Below are 17,163 nucleotides of genomic sequence, written 5' to 3' on the forward strand. Positions count from 1 at the left end.
GTGTCAATGTTCTTCCAAGACTAGAAACTTCAATCACAGCTCACTTCTTCCTCCCTCTTCCTCACACACTCTTTAGTCACTACAGCTTGCAAAGAATTTCCATTTACAAAGCTGAATATATTGCCAGGGAATCCCACTGTGGATGCTTAGATTTTGAACTTACTCAAGATTTGAATCCCGAATGCCTGTGAATTCCTAAGACCTGGACCCCCAGTCCCTGCAAGGGCTGGGAAGTGAGGCAGGATCCAGAGGAGCTCTGGTGGTCAAGGCAGTGTTTGTGGTAGCATGGCAGAGGTAGCAGAGAGGAGGAAGGGAAGGGCTTTGGCAGGAATTCTTCTGGCAAGAATGAAGGCTCTGGCACGAGGGGCCATCAATGGGGAGGAGAGTTTGTCCTTACAACAAATATCATGAAAGTGGAGCAGAAAAGTAGCTAGTGAATGAAGGTTGTGTGGCCAATCATCACCCAGAATGAAAAATGACTCAGTTTAAGCACTTTCTATACAGCTGGAAGGCAAATGTTTCTGTAATACATGTGTGCACAAAATAAGCAATGTAATTAATGCCTGGAAAATGCCCTACCTTGACCAAAGGTATACACGTGACCATCTTTGGTCAATGCAACAGAAAACTGAGTTCCACACGCAACCTTTTTTATTCCAATTCCACAAAGGACATCAACTTTCTGCAAAATAAAAGCGTAAGGCACATACTTTAAAAAGGAAAATAAAAACACTCGAATTTGCCTACTGGCATGTATAAACTCAAGGATTATCTTCCAATAAAAATACTAATAGTCACTTACTTGTTTTCAGCCATATCCACACTCCTAAATGTTATTTTCTCATACTGCTCTGCAAACTACCTGAATTTGGGGGAGTATTGTAGGGGGTAGGGGATGTTTAACTAAAATCCCCAGGACCCCATGTGAAGTGGAAACATTCCTCTGGGCAACAGAAACCAAAGAGAATCCTATGGCTGTTTAAAGAACACTGTAAGACCATGTAAAGCCATGGGCTGCTCCCAGTTAGATTTTTTCTGCTTTCAGAGGTGACAATAACTGCTTTATATGTTCTCCAGAGAGGATTTCTTTCCTTTTTGTATCCCTAGCTGAATATTCACCAGTCTAGCTATCAAGATGTCACAGACTATATACGACAGTGAATCTGGAGTTGAATATAAATTGAATACTTGTAAATCATGCTGCTTGTTAAACGTGTTAGAAAAATCCACATAAAAAGGATTTCACAGGAGGTCTTCTGAAGAGCCAAGAAACCTTCTATAATGTGAATAAAGCCTCTTAATCATTTGTTTATGGACTTGGATTTCCTGTTACTTTTTAAATGCACATACCTGTATAATTCAGTGGTAATAATAAGCTGAAATGGCAGTTACAAGCAGAGAGTTACAAAAGATTGTTCATGGTTCCCTCCATAAGACACCCTGGAGATATGTTTATACTTATTTCTTCTCTACATGGGAGGTAGTCCTACATTACTCAGCCCATGACAAAGACAGATGCTTGTCCTTGCAGAATTTTTATATCCAGTTTAGTAATTAATGCTTATTAACTACTTATTTTAATTAATTTATTTTAAATTACTTATTTAAGATAAGATCTGGAATGCTGGAAATTTAAGAATAAGCAAAACAAGCTTCTAAATTTCATTATGAATTACCAAAAATGTTAAAGGTAAATTACTTCCAGCTAAAAAGAGGTACTGACATAGAAGAAAACCATGTTGTCTGAATCTCTAGATTAAAGCCAATACTGACCTGAGGTGAAGATTTTGCAGTGGAATTTCCTAAGCCTAGTTTTCCATAGTCCCCGTCTCCAAAAGCCCACACCATGGAGCCATCTGCTGACACTGCCAAAGTATGGTTTAAGCCACAAGCCACCTGGAGAAATAACAGGGTGGTCAGTAAGGCAAATCACAATACCTAAAACACCCATTTCTGGGACCCTCTGTCTCAACTTCAGTGAAAAACCTGGCTATGTTTCTAAAAATTTTTATTGGTTTCAGGGCCTTACATATGTTAACCAAAATGTGTCATGAAGAAAAAAATTCCTAACGTCCACAAACAAAAAACCACCTTTTTCAAAGTAAAATCCTTCAAATATCTGTGGCTAACTCTGAATCAGAGAGCACAAAAGACAGGAAAAAGTACATATGATTAAAAAATACTCATTCACACCGGAAACAGTCTAAGGAATGATAAAAGATAAAAATAGTAAAAGATAAAAATATTTCATCTCATCTTCTTGTTAACAGAGAGTCTCAAAATGTACAGGTCAGGAACAATTATTACTTAAGAGCAGCAGCTACCAATGATGCTGCAGTTCAGCCATCTACTTCCAAGATACTGAAGAGGAGTTACTATACTGCTTAAAGCTTTCACATCAAGTGGTATTATGAAGAGGATTTTAAAATATTCATATCCTGAATTAAGACTTCCATTTGTTTATCAATTAGGCCAAACAAAATGTACATCAGGTTAAGTACAACTGGTGATTCTAGTTTTCCTGAAAGGACAATGTCTAAGTGCACATAGGGGAAACAAGAAACTATGATCATATAGAACGTATTATTGATTTATTCCGTGCCTGTCCAATCTGATACCCCTCCAGTACAGTCACTCTCTCTGGAAGTTTTTTGTTAGAAGTGTTTCCAAGACCCAGACGACCGTAGTCACCATTCCCAAAGGTAAACAGTTTGCCATCCGATGTTACCACTGCTGAATGTTTGAAGCCACAAGACATCTACGAACAGAACAAACAAGAACAAAAATTTTAACAAGAGGGCATACTAAGAAAGAAATCAGTCCTTTTTGGTTATTAATACAGTAATAATCTTTAAGTAAACTTCACTGAAAACTCAGGATCTTAAAGACCAGTATGTCCTATCCACCCAAGTGGCCCTCCTGCTCCCCCAAGTCTGATCTACCTCAAAATTCTCAGGAAGACCAAGCTAAACAGCATAGCTTGGAAGTGTTGCTACTCTTCAGCTACGCAGATGACCTAGACTACATGAGTTAATGAATAGGGAAATTCTTTGTAAACTCTAAGGTGCTATGTAACTTTACAATATTATTTTAGATCACAAATTGATTTTCCAGAAAATGTATATGAATTCAACCTTTGTAATGATAATGATAGGTTGAAAGCAAAGCTTTCCATTTATCACTATATCAAGAACTGTGGGGCAGGAGTTAAACCCCACTTCTTCCAAGGACCTGAAGCACCCTGCCCTAGGTCAACCAGCTGGCTCAAGAAAAAGGAGTCCATTCTAACACCAAAGCCCATTCAAACTCCTGAGACCTCAAGAATGACTCCGAACCACCAAAAACACTGGATCTTTTATGATGGGATAATATATTTTTACTACTGTTTTTCATTACATAAACTTGAGAACTCAACACCTAGTATGTTTACATTCAAAGATAAACTTATCCAGGCACAACTATGTCCCACGTGCCACAACTAAAACCCGGCACAGCCAAATAAATAAATAAATAAATAAATAAATATTAAAAAAAAAAAAAGATAAACTTATCCACATTCTGCCTGACCTGCACCACTTCCTCTCCCTGTAAGGCCTCGATCTGCCTGGGCCGCCGCTGCCTGTCGCTGTTCCCATGGCCGAGTTTGCCATAATCACCATCTCCCCAGCTAAAGACCTCACCACTTTCAGTCAGGGCCATTGAGTGTCCATCAGAACCACAGGAAGTCACCAGCTGGGTCACCACAAAGCCTGCAACAGAGCAGAAACCCAACAAGAGTCACTGAATGTTAAAAGTCCCCTCTTTACCTGAAGCTGCTACAGAGTAGTCTCACAGAATCAAAAAATACCACAACAGTACTTCAGAAATATAAACAATGTCTTTAATTTTAAATCAGATTTGCAGCCATAACCTAGAAAACTGGGAGCAGTCACATAAAATGATGATGACAAGGAAGAGGAGAAGGGTGATAAGAGCAGTTATAGTCACTAAAGATTATGTTCTAGCCACTCCTATAAATGCTTTACATGGAGCGCTCATTTTCTATTTTCACACAGATCCTATGAGGCAGATATTATCATCACCAATTTTACAATTGGGGAAACTGAGTCACAAAGAGGTTTAGTAGCTTGTGCAAAGTCCCAGAGGCAGGATGTAATAGCACCGAACAGGAACCAAGCCCTCCCATCCCCAGTGTTGTGCTCTTCACACACAGATCTGAAGGAAGAGAACTTAGAGCTACTCAAGAATTTGTTCTGAACTCATGTTACTTGTATGCTTTTACTTAAAAAACTCAATTTGCTCTCTTTGTAGGCTTCAGAGTCAGTAAAAGTTAACCTTAGGAACAAGCCAGGGGTCCCTGCAGTGGTTTTTCCAGAGGTTTTCTTTCTCCAAGTCACAGAGAACTCTGATGGGGATGCCCTTTAAAGTCTTTAGTACATATGCACATTTCCGTATAAATTGATTTTTAATGTTAATGAAGCACATGCATGATTACTATTGCCCAGATCCTAGAGAAATAGAAATAAAAACAAAAATAAACAAATGGGGCGTAATGAAACTTAAAAGCTTTTGCACAGCAAAGGAAACCATAAACAAGACCAAAAGACAACCCTCAGAATGGGAGAAAATATTTGCAAATGAAGCAACCGACAAAGGATTAATCTCCAAAATTTACAAGCAGCGCATGCAGCTCAATAACAAAAAAACAAACAATGCAATCCAAAAATGGGCAGAAGACCTAAACAGACATTTCTCCAAAGAAGATATACAGATTGCCAACAAACTCATGAAAGAATGCTCAACATCATTAATCATTAGAGAAATGCAAATCAAAACTACAATGAGGTATCACCTCACACCGGTCAGAATGGCCATCATCAGAAAATCTGCAAACAATAAATGCTGCAGAGGGTGTGGAGAAAAGGGAACACTCTTGCACTGTTGGTGGGAATGTAAATTGATACAGCCACTATGGAGAACAGTATGGAGGTTCCTTAAAAAACTAAAAATAGAACTACCATACGACCCAGCAATCCCACTACTGGGCATATGCCCTGAGAAAACCATAATTCAAAAAGAGTCATGTACCAAAATGTTCATTGCAGCTCTATTTACAATAGCCAGGACATGGAAGCAACCTAAGTGTCCATCATTGGATGAATGGATAAAGAAGATGTGGCACATATATACAATGGAATATTACTCAGCCATAAAAAGAAACGAAATGGAGTTATGTGTAGTGAGGTGGATGGAGTTAGAGTCTGTCATACAGAGTGAAGTAAGTCAGAAAGAGAAAAACAAATACAGTATGCTAACACATATATATGGAATCTAAGGAAAAAGAAAAAAAGAAAAAAGGTCATGAAGAACCTAGTGGTAAGACGGGAATAAAGACACAGACCTATTAGAGAATGGACTTGAGGATATGGGGAGGGGGAAGGATAAGCTGTGACAAAGTGAGAGAGTGGCATGGACATATATACACTACCAAACGTAAAAGAGATAGCTAGTGGGAAGCAACCGCATAGCACAGGGAGATCAGCTCGGTGCTTTGTGACCACCTAGAGGGGTGGGATAGGGAGGGTGGGACAGGGAGGGTGGCAGGGAGACGCGAGAGGGAAGAGATATGGGAACATATGTATATGTATAACTGATTCACTTTGTTATAAAGCAGAAACTAACACACCATTGTAAAGCAATTATACTCCAATAAAGATGTTAAAAAAAAAAAAACTCTCCAAAAGAGAAACTTCTATATATAAAAAAAAAAGTTGCCTAATTACAGTTTTGCAATTTTAAATAATTTGTTTACAATCTTCAGTGTGTATTAACACAGCAATTGTAGCATGGCTATGATAAGTAACCTGCAAAATAATACAGCTCAAAATATGGAAAATTAAGGTTGTACATGCCTAAACGAGAATCTAAATATAAGTGAAAACCCTACATGACTTTATCTAGCAAAGGTTTGAGATGAGTTCTAACATAATAAGCAAACATTCCTACAGATAGGCCATAGTTTCCGATCAGCTTTTAACTGAGGATAATTTTACCTTGTAAGGCTGAAATAACTGTCAGCACATGAAGGTCATCTGAATTTCCTTGTCCTAATCTGCCATAACTTCCTTCCCCACAAGCCAACACTGTGCCATTGGCCTGTATGACAAAGGTACAATTCTGACCACATATAACCTAGTATAAAAACACATAATTAAATATATTATCTTCTATTATATAGCTTTAACATGCAAACATTTAAAATGATTCCATGTATACCTGGGATACCTTTATCAGTTCTTTTATCCTTTCATTAAAGGGAAAGGGTGGACATAACAATGGGGTTCCTATAAGCCCTTGATTATTATAAAACCTCTTACTTAACCAAGAGATGTATGAGGCTCATCTGATTATTTAAGATACTTTAGAAACATGTTATCTACAGGACTTTCAGCCAATTGTGCAGAGTTTAAATAATAACATTAACAACAAAACAGATAAAAGAAGAAAAAGGAGAGGCTGATGGGAAAATAGTAAAGACTGGCTGGAGGCCAGCAAGAAGCAGAAATTGCAGGGGATATACACATGAAAGAACAGTGTATCCTGGGGCTTACTGAGGTAGAGAAGAACGGAAGAGAAAGCAGTGGCCTCAAGAAGGGTTTAGAAATATAGTACCATGATTATTAGAAGAGGGGAGGAGTGTCAATGAAATCTGGTTAAAGATCCCAGTAAGTTTACGGCCCCCAAAGAGAGAATTAATCATTACCAATATCTTAACTTCTATTACGTATGTACTGGGCAGGCATAATGCATCAGGATGTTAATTCATGATACGTGAAAACAAGAAAAATTCAGAAACTTATTAACAAAACCTAAGTCTGATAAAAACTCTAAAAATCTTTTATTTAGAAGCTATATAGAAGCTATATATCATGAATTTCTTTGGTGATTCCTCACAATAGACTATGCAATGGACAAACTTCATCCCACAGTAAGTTACTGACAGCAAGGGAATCAGAATTGTCAGTTCCCAAGTTTCTTCTCCATTTCTTTACCCTGCTAGTTACCTGTTGGGCCTGTGAGAATGAGGGAGCTGCTGCAGGTACCATTACATTTCTTCCAGCTTCTGCCAGCTGTCCATGCCTGCCAGCACCCCACAGGTAGACATCACATTTACCTCCCAGGTGCCAGTCCTAGAAAACCACAATCAAGTCAAAATTTGATTCATTAATTCATTCAAACAAGCATGTACTGGGTACTAAGTGTGTACCAGCCTCTATGGGGGACACCAGGGCACGAACACACAAGCATTTAGAACCAAGAAGATTTACTAAGAACCACCATATAGTTATCTTTATCTTTACTGACCTCAGGTCTGGAAGTTGCCCAAGACATAATTTGTTCATCCATGCCATTAATCCATTTACTGTTATCCTGAAAGACAGGGCAAACATCAGGATCAATTTTGCTTAATCAAAATTTACGGTTTTTTTTTAGGAGGTCTTAAAAATGATCAATTATTTTTAAATAGGAAAGGAGAAGCCCAAGATCACATGGTCAGTTACAAGCAGCGCGAAGACGAATGCAGCCCTCCCTTCTCCCAGGCCATTTTTTGAGAAAATCTTTTTGCGAATGATTTATCTGTTCTTAACTAACAACTGAGTCTTAAAGAATCTGGTAATATTATGAGAATTTAAGAGCAGTTTCACAATCATGCCAAACTTGATTTTTAGTATTTCCCTTTACTATAAACACTTGCACTATCAACTATCACTAACATATTGGAGATTCAAAGCTAACCATTTCTGAGCACCCATAGGTACAAGGTCATCTGCAGGAGCCACCACCCCCGTGAACTCGTTGTATAGCTGTGGGCAGGTCATCTTTCTAGGCTTCAGCTTCCTCACCTACAAATGACATATTTGAGGCAAATGGGCCCAGAAGGATACTTCCTAATTAAAATATTCCATATCTAGATAATTTCCTTCAATTCATATGTCTGTTTTATACTGTATCTATATTTATATATTCAAATGTTTGTTTATATAAATCTTAACTAGGTAAAGGGGTTGTTAGATCAAGTGCTGGCCTGCACTATCTACCCTGGCATTTTATCTCCATCACAGTTTCTGTATCTAGACACTCTCAAACACAATCAGAAAGAAATGACAACTAAAATGTTCTCTTAAACATGACTGAAGTGCCAAATAGTTTAGAATCTATAATTGGAATAAATCTAAAAAGATGACCAGGAAAAAGATGCTAAAATATATTTATAAATATATATATATACTGGGGGACCTTCAAGATGGCAGAGGAGTAAGACGTGGAGATCACCTTCCTCCTGGCAAATACATCAAAAATACATCTACATGTGGAACAACTCCTACAGAACACCTACTGAACGCTGGCAGAAGACCTCAGACTTCCCAAAAGGCAAGAAACTCCCCACGTACCTGGGTACAGCAAAAGAAAAAAGAAAAAACAGAGACAAAAGAATAGGGATGGGACCTGCAGCTCGGGGAGGGAGCTGTGAAGGAGGAAAAGTTTCCACACACTAGGAAGGCCCTTTACTAGCAGAGACGGGGGTGGGTGAGGGGGAAGCTTCAGAGCCACGGAGGAGAGCGCAGCAACAGGGTGCAGAAAGCAAAGTGGAGAGATTCCCGCACAGACGATCAGTGCCGACCAGCACTCACCAGCCTGAGAGGCTCATCTGCTCACCCACCAGGGCAGGTGGGGGCTGGGAGCTGAGGCTCGGGCTTTGGAGATCAGACCCCAGGGAGAGGACTGGGGTTGGCTGCGTGAACACAGCCTGAAGGGGGCTAGTGTGCCACAGCTAGCCGGGAGGGAGTCTGGGAAAAAGTCTGGAGCTGCTGAAGAGGCAAGAGACCATTGTTTCAGGGTGCACGAGGAGAGGGGATTCCTTCCCTGTCTGCCCACAGAAGCACCGCCTAAATGAGCTCCAGAGACGGATGTGAGCCACGGCTATCAGCTCGGACCCCAGAGACGGGCATGAAATGCTAACGCTGCTGCTGCAGCCACCAAGAAGCCTGTGTGCAAGCACAGGTCACTATCCACACCTCCCATGCCGGGAACCTGGGCAGCCTGCCAGTGCCAGGGTCCCGTGATCCAGGGACAACTTCCCTGGGAGAACACACAGCGTACCTCAGGCTGTTGCAATATCACGCTGGCCTCTGCCACCGCAGGCTCGCCCCACATTCCAATTATAACTACTGTACCGCTCCCTCCCCCCAGCCTGCATGAGGAAGAGCGGCCTAATCAGCCGCTGCTTTAACCCCGTCCTGTCTGGCTGGGAACAGATGCCCTCAGGCAACCTACACGCAGAGGCAGGGCCAAAACCAAAACTGAACCCCAGGAGCTGTGGGAACAAAGAGGAGAAAGGGAAATTTCTCCCAGCAGCCTCAGGAGCAGTGGATTAAATCTCCACAGTCAACTTAATGTACCCTGCATCTAGGTAATACCTGAATAGACAACAAATCATCCCAAAATTGAGGCAGTGGACTTTGGGAGCAACTGTAGACTTGGGGTTTGCGGTCTGCGACTGATTGGTTTCTGATTTTTATGTTTATCTCAGTATAGTTTTCAGTGCTTGTTATTATTGGTGGATTTGCTTATTGGTTTGGTAGCTCTCTTCTTTTCTTAATTATTATTATTTTTTTATTTTAATAATTAAAAAAAAATATTATTATTTTTTCTTTTTCTCCCTTTGCTTTTGAGCCGTGTGGCTGACAGGGTCTTGGTGCTCTGGCCTGGTGTCAGGCCTGAGCCTCTGAGGTGGGAGAGGTGAGTTCAGGACACTGGACCACTAGAGATCTCCCGGCCCCACGTAATATCAATCAGCGAGAGCTCTCCCAGAGATCTCCAGCTCAACGCTAAGACCCAGCTCCACCCAACGGCCAGCAAGTTCCAGTGCTGGACTCCCCATGCCAAACAACTAGCAAGACAGGAACACAACCCTACCCATTAGCAGAGAGGCTGACTAAAATCATACTGAGTTCACAGACAAACCAAAACACACCACCGGACATGGCCCTGCCCAACAGAAAGACAAGATCCAGCCCCACCCACCAGAACACAGGCACCAGGTCCCTCCACCAGGAAGCCTGCACAACCCACTGAACCAACCTTAGCCACTGGGGGCAGAAACCAAAAACAATGGGAAATATGACCCTGCAGCTGGCAAAAAGGAGACCCCAAACACAGTAAGTTAAACTAAAACAGAAGACAGAGAAATATGCAGCAGATGAAGGAGCAAGGTAAAAACCCACCAGACCAAAGAAATGAAGAGGAAATAGGCAGTCTACCTGAAAAAGAATTCAGAGTAATGATAGTAAAGATGATCCCAAATCTTGGAAATAGAATGGAGAAAATACAAGAAACGTTTAACAAGGAAGCCTAGAAGAACTGAACAGCAAACAAACAATGATGAACAACACAATAAATGAAATTAAAAATTCTCTAGAAGGGATCAATAGCAGAATAACTGAGGCAAAAGAACGTATAAGTGACCTGGAAGATAAAATAGTGGAAATAACTACCACAGAGCAGAATAAAGAAAAAAGAATGAAAAGAATTGAGGACAGCCTCAGAGACCTCTGGGACAACATTAAACGCACCAACATTTGAATTATACGGGTCCCAAAAGAAGAAGAGAAAAAGAAAGGGTCTGAGAAAATATCTGAACAGATTATAGTTGAAAATTTCCCCAACATAGGAAAGGAAATAGTCAATCAAATCCAGGAAGCGCAGTGAGTCCCATACAGGATAAATCCAAGGAGAAACATGCCGAGACACATATTAATCGAACCAACAAAAATTAAATTCAAAGAAAAAATACTAAAAGCAGCAAGGGAAAAGCAACAAATAACATACAAGGGAATACCCATAAGGTTAACAGCTGATCTTTCAGCAGGAACTCTGCAAGCCAGAAGGGAGTGGCAGGACATATTTAAAGTGAGGAAAGGGAAAAACCTACAACCAAGATTCCTCTACCCAGCAAGGATCTCATTCAGATTTGACAGAGAAATTAAAACCGTTACAGACAAGCAAAGGCTAAGAGAATTCAGCACCACCAAACCAGCTCTACAACAAATGCTAAAGGAACTTCTCTAGGCAGGAAACACAAGAGAAGGAAAAGACTTACAATAACAAACCCAAAACAATTAAGAAAATGGGAATAGGAACATACATATCAATAACTACCTTAAATGTAAATGGATTAAATGCTCCAACCAAAAGACACAGACTGGCTGAATGGATACAAAAACAAGAGCCGTATATATGCTGTCTACAAGAGACCCACTTCAGACCTAGGGACACATACAGACTGAAAGTGAGGGGATGGAAAAAGATATTCCATGCAAATGGAAATCAAATGAAAGCTGGAGTAGCAATTCTAATATCAGACAAAATAGACTTTAAAATAAAGACTATTACAAGAGACAAAGAAGGACACTACATAATGATCAAGGGATCAATCCAAGAAGAAGAGATAACAATTGTAAATATTTATGCACCCAATATAGGAGCAGCTCAATACATAAGGCAAATGCTAACAGCCATAAAAGGGGAAATCGAGTGTAACACAATAATAGTAGGGGACATTAACACCCCATTTCACCAATGGACAGATCATCCAAAATGAAAATAAATAAGGAAACACAAGCTTTAAATGACACATTAAACAAGATGGACTTATTTGATATTTATAGGACATTCCATGCAAAAACAACAGAATACTGTTCTTCTAAAGTGCGCATGGAACATTCTCCAGGGTAGATCATACCTTGGGTCACAAATCAAGCCTTGGTAAATTGAAGGAAAAATGAAATCATATCAAGTGTCTTTTCCAACCACAACACTATGAGACTAGGTATCAATTACAGGAAAAAAAACTGTAAAGAAATACAAGCACATGGAGGATAAACAATATGCTGCTAAATAACCAAGAGATAACTGAAGCAATCAAAGAGGAAATCAAAAAATACCTAGAAACAAATGACAATGAAAACACGACGGCCCAACACCTATGGGATGCAGCAAAAGCAGTTCTAAGAGGGAAGTTTACAGCAATACAATCCTACCTCAAGAAACAAGAAAAATCTCAAACAACCTAACCTATGTACACCTGATTCACTTTGTTATGAAGCAGAAACTAACACACGATTGTAAAGCAATTATACTCCAATAAGATGTTAAAAACAAACAAAAAAACCCAAAAAACAAAAAAACAAAAAAACCCCTAACCTTACACCTAAAGCAATTAGAGAAAGAAGGACAAAAAACCTGCCAAAGTTAGCAGAAGGAAAGAAATCATAAAGATCAGATCAGAAATAAATGAAAAAGATATGAAGGAAATGATAGCAAAGATCAATAAAACTAAAAGCTGGTTCTTTGAGAAGATAAACAAAACTGACAAAACATTAGCCAGACTCATCAAGAAAAAAAAGGAGAAGACTCAAATCAATAGAATTAGAAATGAAAAAGGAGAAGTAACCACTGACACTGCAGAAATACAAAGGATCATGAGAGATTACTATGAGCAACCACATGCCAATAAAATGGACAACCTGGAAGAAATGGACAAACTCTTAGAAAAGCACAACCTTCCGAGACTGAATCGGGAAGAAACAGAAAATATAAACAGACCAATCACAAGCACTGAAATTGAAACTGTGATTAAAAATCTTCCAACAAACAAAAGCCCAGGACCAGATGGCTTCACAGGCGAATTCTATCAAACATTTAGAGAAGAGCTAACACCTATCCTTCTCAAACTCTTCCAAAATACAGCAGAGGGAGGAACACTCCCGAACTCATTCTACAAGGCCACCATCACCCTGATACCAAAAAAAGACAAAGATGACACAAAAAAAGAAAACTATAGGCCAATATCACAGATGAACATAGATGCAAAAATCCTCAACAAACTACTAGCAAACAGAATCCAATAGCACGTTAAAAGGATCATACACCATGATCAAGTGGGGTTCATCCCAGGAATGCAAGGATTCTTCAATATACGCAAATCAATGTGATACACCTTAGTAACAAACTGAAGGATAAAAACCATATGATAATCTCAACAGATGCAGAAAAAGCTTTCGACAAAATTCAACACCCATTTATGATAAAAACTCTCCAGAAAGCAGGCATAGAGGGAACCTACCTCAACATAATAAAGGCCATATATGACAAACCCAAAGCCAACATCATTCTCAATGGTGAAAAACTGAAACCTTTCCTCTAAGATCAGGAACAAGACAAGGTTGCCCACTCTCACCACTATTATTCAACATAGTTTTGGAAGTTTTAGCCACAGCAATCAGAGAAGAAAAAGAAACAAAAGGAATTCAAATAGGAAGAGAATAAGTAAAACTGTCACTGTTTGCAGATGACATGATACTATACATAGAGGATCCTACAGATGCGACCAGAAAACTACCAGCGCTAATCAATGAATTTGGTAAAGTAGCAGGACACAAAAGTAATGCACAGAAATCTCTTGCATTCCTATACACTGATGATGAAAAATCTGAAAGAGAAATTAAGGAAACACTCCCATTTACCACTGCAACAAAAAGAATAAAATATCTAGGAATAAACCTATCTAAGGAGAAAAAAGACCTGTATGCAGAAAACTATAAGACACTGATGAAAGAAATTAAAGATGATACAAACTGATGGAGAGATATACCATGTTCTTGGATTGGAAGAATCAACATTGTGAAAATGACTATACTACCCAAAGCAATCTACAGATTCAATGCAATCCCTATCAAACTACCAACGGCATTTTTCACAGAACTAGAACAAAAAATTTCACAATTTGTATGGAAACACGAAAGACCCCAAATAGCCATAGCAATCTTGAGAAAGAAAAACAGAGCTAAAATCAGGCTCCCTGACTTCAGACTATACTACAAAGCTACAGTAATCAAGACAGTATGGTACTGGCACAAAAACAGAAATACAGATCAATGGAACAGGAAAGAAAGCCCAGAGATAAACCCAGGCACATATGGTCACCTTGTCTTTGATAAAGGAGGCAAGAATACACAACAGAGAAAAGACAGCCTCTTCAATAAGTGGTGCTGGGAAAACTGGACAGCTACATGTAAAAGAATGAAATTAGAACACTCCTTAACACCATACACAAAAATAAACTCAAAATGGATTAAAGACCTAAATGTAAGGCCAGACACTATAAAACTCTTAAGAGGAAAACACAGGCAGAACACTGCATGACATAAATCACAGCAAGATCCTTTTTGACCCACCTCCTAGAGAAATGGAAATCAAAACAAAAATAAACAAATGGGACCTAATGAAACTTCAAAGCTTTTGCACAGCAAAGGAAACCATAAACAAGATGAAAAGACAACCCTCAAAATGGGAGACAATATTTGCAAATGAAGCAACTGACAAAGGATTAATCTCCAAAATTTACAAGCAGCTCGTGCAACTAAGTATGAAAAAATCAATCAACCCAATCCAAAAATGGGCAGAAGACCTAAATAGACATTTCTCCAAAGAAGATATACAGATTGCCAACAAACACATGAAAGGATGCTCAACATAACTAATCATCAGAGAAATGCAAATCAAAACTACAATGAGGTACCACCTCACACTGGTCAGAATGGCCATCATCAAAAATCTACAAACAATAAATGCTGGAGAGGGTGTGGAGAAAAGGGAACACTCTTGCACTGTTGGTGGGAATGTAAATTGATACAGCCACTATGGAGAACAGTATGGAGGTTCCTTAAAAAACTAAAAATAGAACTACCATATGACCCAGCAATCCCACTACTGCACATATACCCTGAGAAAACCATAATCCAAAAGGAGTCATGTACCACAATGTTCACTGCAGCTCTATTTACAATAGCCAGGACATGGAAGCAACCTAAGTGTCCATCATCGGATGAATGGATAAAGAAGATGTGGCACATATATACAATGGAATATTACTCAGCCATAAAAAGAAACAAAATTGAGTTATTTGTAGTGAGGTGGATAGACCTAGAGTCTGTCATACAGAGTGAAATAAGTCAGAAAGAGAAAAACAAATACCGTATGCTAACACATATATATGGGATCTAAAAAAAAAAAAAAAAAAAAGTTCTGACAAACCTAGGGGCAGGATAGGAATAAAGATGCAGATGTAAAGAATGGACTTGAGGACACGGGGAGGGGGAAGGGTAAGCTGGGACGAAGTAAGAGAGTAGCACTGACATATATACACTACAAAATGTAAAATAGATAGCTAGCGGGAAGCAGCTGCATTGCACAGGGAGATCAGCTCGGTGCTTTGTGACCACCTAGAGGGGTGGGATAGGGAGGGTGGGAGGGATATGCAAGAGGGAGGTGATATGGGGATATATGTATACATACAGCTGATTTACTTTGTTATACAGCAGAAACTAACACAACATTGTAAAGCAATTATACTCCAATAAAGATGTTAAAAAAATACAATAAAATAAAATGAAGGTACCTTTTACAATGTTATTGTAAAGAGAAGAAATATAGATAAGTTCTAACAGAGGAAAAAAATATATATATATATGCACACACACTAACAAGGTACCTATAGACAAGAAAATGAGAAAATATGTGACTATGTCATTGAAAACCAGCACGTTTATAAGAGCTCCACAATTCTCATAATCAATCCCTGTCACCAAAGAAGACTTCCATCAGATTTAAAGTGAGTATCTGAAAGCAAACTATTTTAAGTTTATCTAAGGGTGTGCTTCTTGCTCTATTCAAGCTAGCAAATACTTATTGAGGGTCTGCTACTTAATAAACATCCATAATACAATCTCAGTTACATACAACAGTAGCTCATACTACACTTACCATTAGGAGTACAAGTTCATCCTCTGGAACAGGCTCTAGATCGGGAACAGTAAAAGATTCTGGAAACTGTGCTCCATTGGTCAGGGCTTCAGCAGCTTTTATGGTGGTTGAGAAACATTCTAACCAGGCCCACTCATTTGGATTCCACGATGCAGGGTCAGGGAGGCAGTTCTGGTGGTGTGGTGGCACTGGAGGATCACACAGCAGCTGATCCAGATGAAGTCCCACAGCAAGGGAAGCCAGACATTGCATATAGGGGCTGTGAACAAGCTGGTCACCACAAACGACATGAGGCTAAGAGAAAATGCAAGGATATTATGCTGAAGAGCCTCTGGCAAATAATATAAATTAACCTCCTGCATTCTGAAAGCCTGTAGTCATATTTTAACTTTACTGTTTTTTTTAAGCTTTTTACTTTGAAATAATTTTAGATACATAGAGAGTTGCAGAGATAGTACAGAGAATTCCTATAAACCCTTAACCCAACCTTCTGTAATGTTCACATCTTATATAACCATGGTGCGATAATCAAAGCTAAGAAAGTAACATTGGTTACAATAATAACTAAACCACAGAACTTTATAGGGTTTCCCACTAATGCTCCTTCTCTTTTCTTTTCTTTTTTAAAAATATTTATTTATTTATTGGCTGTGTCGGGACTTAGTTGCAGTGCGCGGGCTCTAGAGGGACCAGACTTAGTTGCCCCTGGGCATGTGGGATCTTAGTTCCCCAAACAGGGATCGAACCCACGTCCCCTGCACTGGAAGGCGAATTCTTAACCACTGGACCACCAGGGAAGTACCTAATGCTCCTTTTCTGCTCCAAGATTCAACCCAGGACACCACACTGCATTTAGCATATTTTCATTACAGTTTTTCTTGAATTAAAAAAAAAAAGGCAGATAACTGAACCATGGAGACCTGCTCCCTCTCACATTTCCTCCTTTACCAAAAGAACCCTGGTAGCCATCAAAGACAGCCTTCTTCCCTGGCCCTCACTAGACGTACTAGAGCAACTCTGTGAGAGACTGAGTGATTCAGAAAAGAAAACCTGGGCAAACCTCAGTGAAATTAACTGGGTGTGGTAACAGCTGATTAGATTAACATAGCATGGCAAAAAAAAAAAAGGAAAAAGGAAAAACCCCGTAAGAGCTCTGCCTAGGAGCAGCATACTGTGACTACTGAGGGCTGGAAGACAGGCTATACAACAGGATCATGGCCTGGGCAACAAGTCTAAATTCCATAATTTCCCATTCTAGTATTTAATGACCCTACTTAA

The 17,163-nt window shown here is 39.4% G+C and overlaps 1 protein-coding gene across 1 annotated transcript in view; it reads right to left on the reverse strand.

Moving 5' to 3' along the window:
• HERC1 (HECT and RLD domain containing E3 ubiquitin protein ligase family member 1) overlaps positions 1-17,163 on the reverse strand; it is a 214,066-nt gene that overhangs the window by 15,958 nt on the left and 180,945 nt on the right. Inside the window, exons 59-66 of the mRNA XM_082449135.1 lie at positions 15,886-16,179; positions 7,366-7,431; positions 7,065-7,190; positions 6,054-6,192; positions 3,568-3,749; positions 2,603-2,758; positions 1,774-1,896; positions 580-682 (exon numbers count right to left, since the gene is read on the reverse strand). Coding sequence (XP_082305261.1) covers positions 580-682; positions 1,774-1,896; positions 2,603-2,758; positions 3,568-3,749; positions 6,054-6,192; positions 7,065-7,190; positions 7,366-7,431; positions 15,886-16,179 — 1,189 coding nt within the window. The remainder of the gene's footprint in view (positions 1-579; positions 683-1,773; positions 1,897-2,602; positions 2,759-3,567; positions 3,750-6,053; positions 6,193-7,064; positions 7,191-7,365; positions 7,432-15,885; positions 16,180-17,163) is intronic.

This window comes from Balaenoptera physalus, assembly GCF_965194825.1.
Source record: "Balaenoptera physalus genome assembly, chromosome: 2".
NCBI lineage: Eukaryota > Metazoa > Chordata > Mammalia > Artiodactyla > Balaenopteridae > Balaenoptera > Balaenoptera physalus.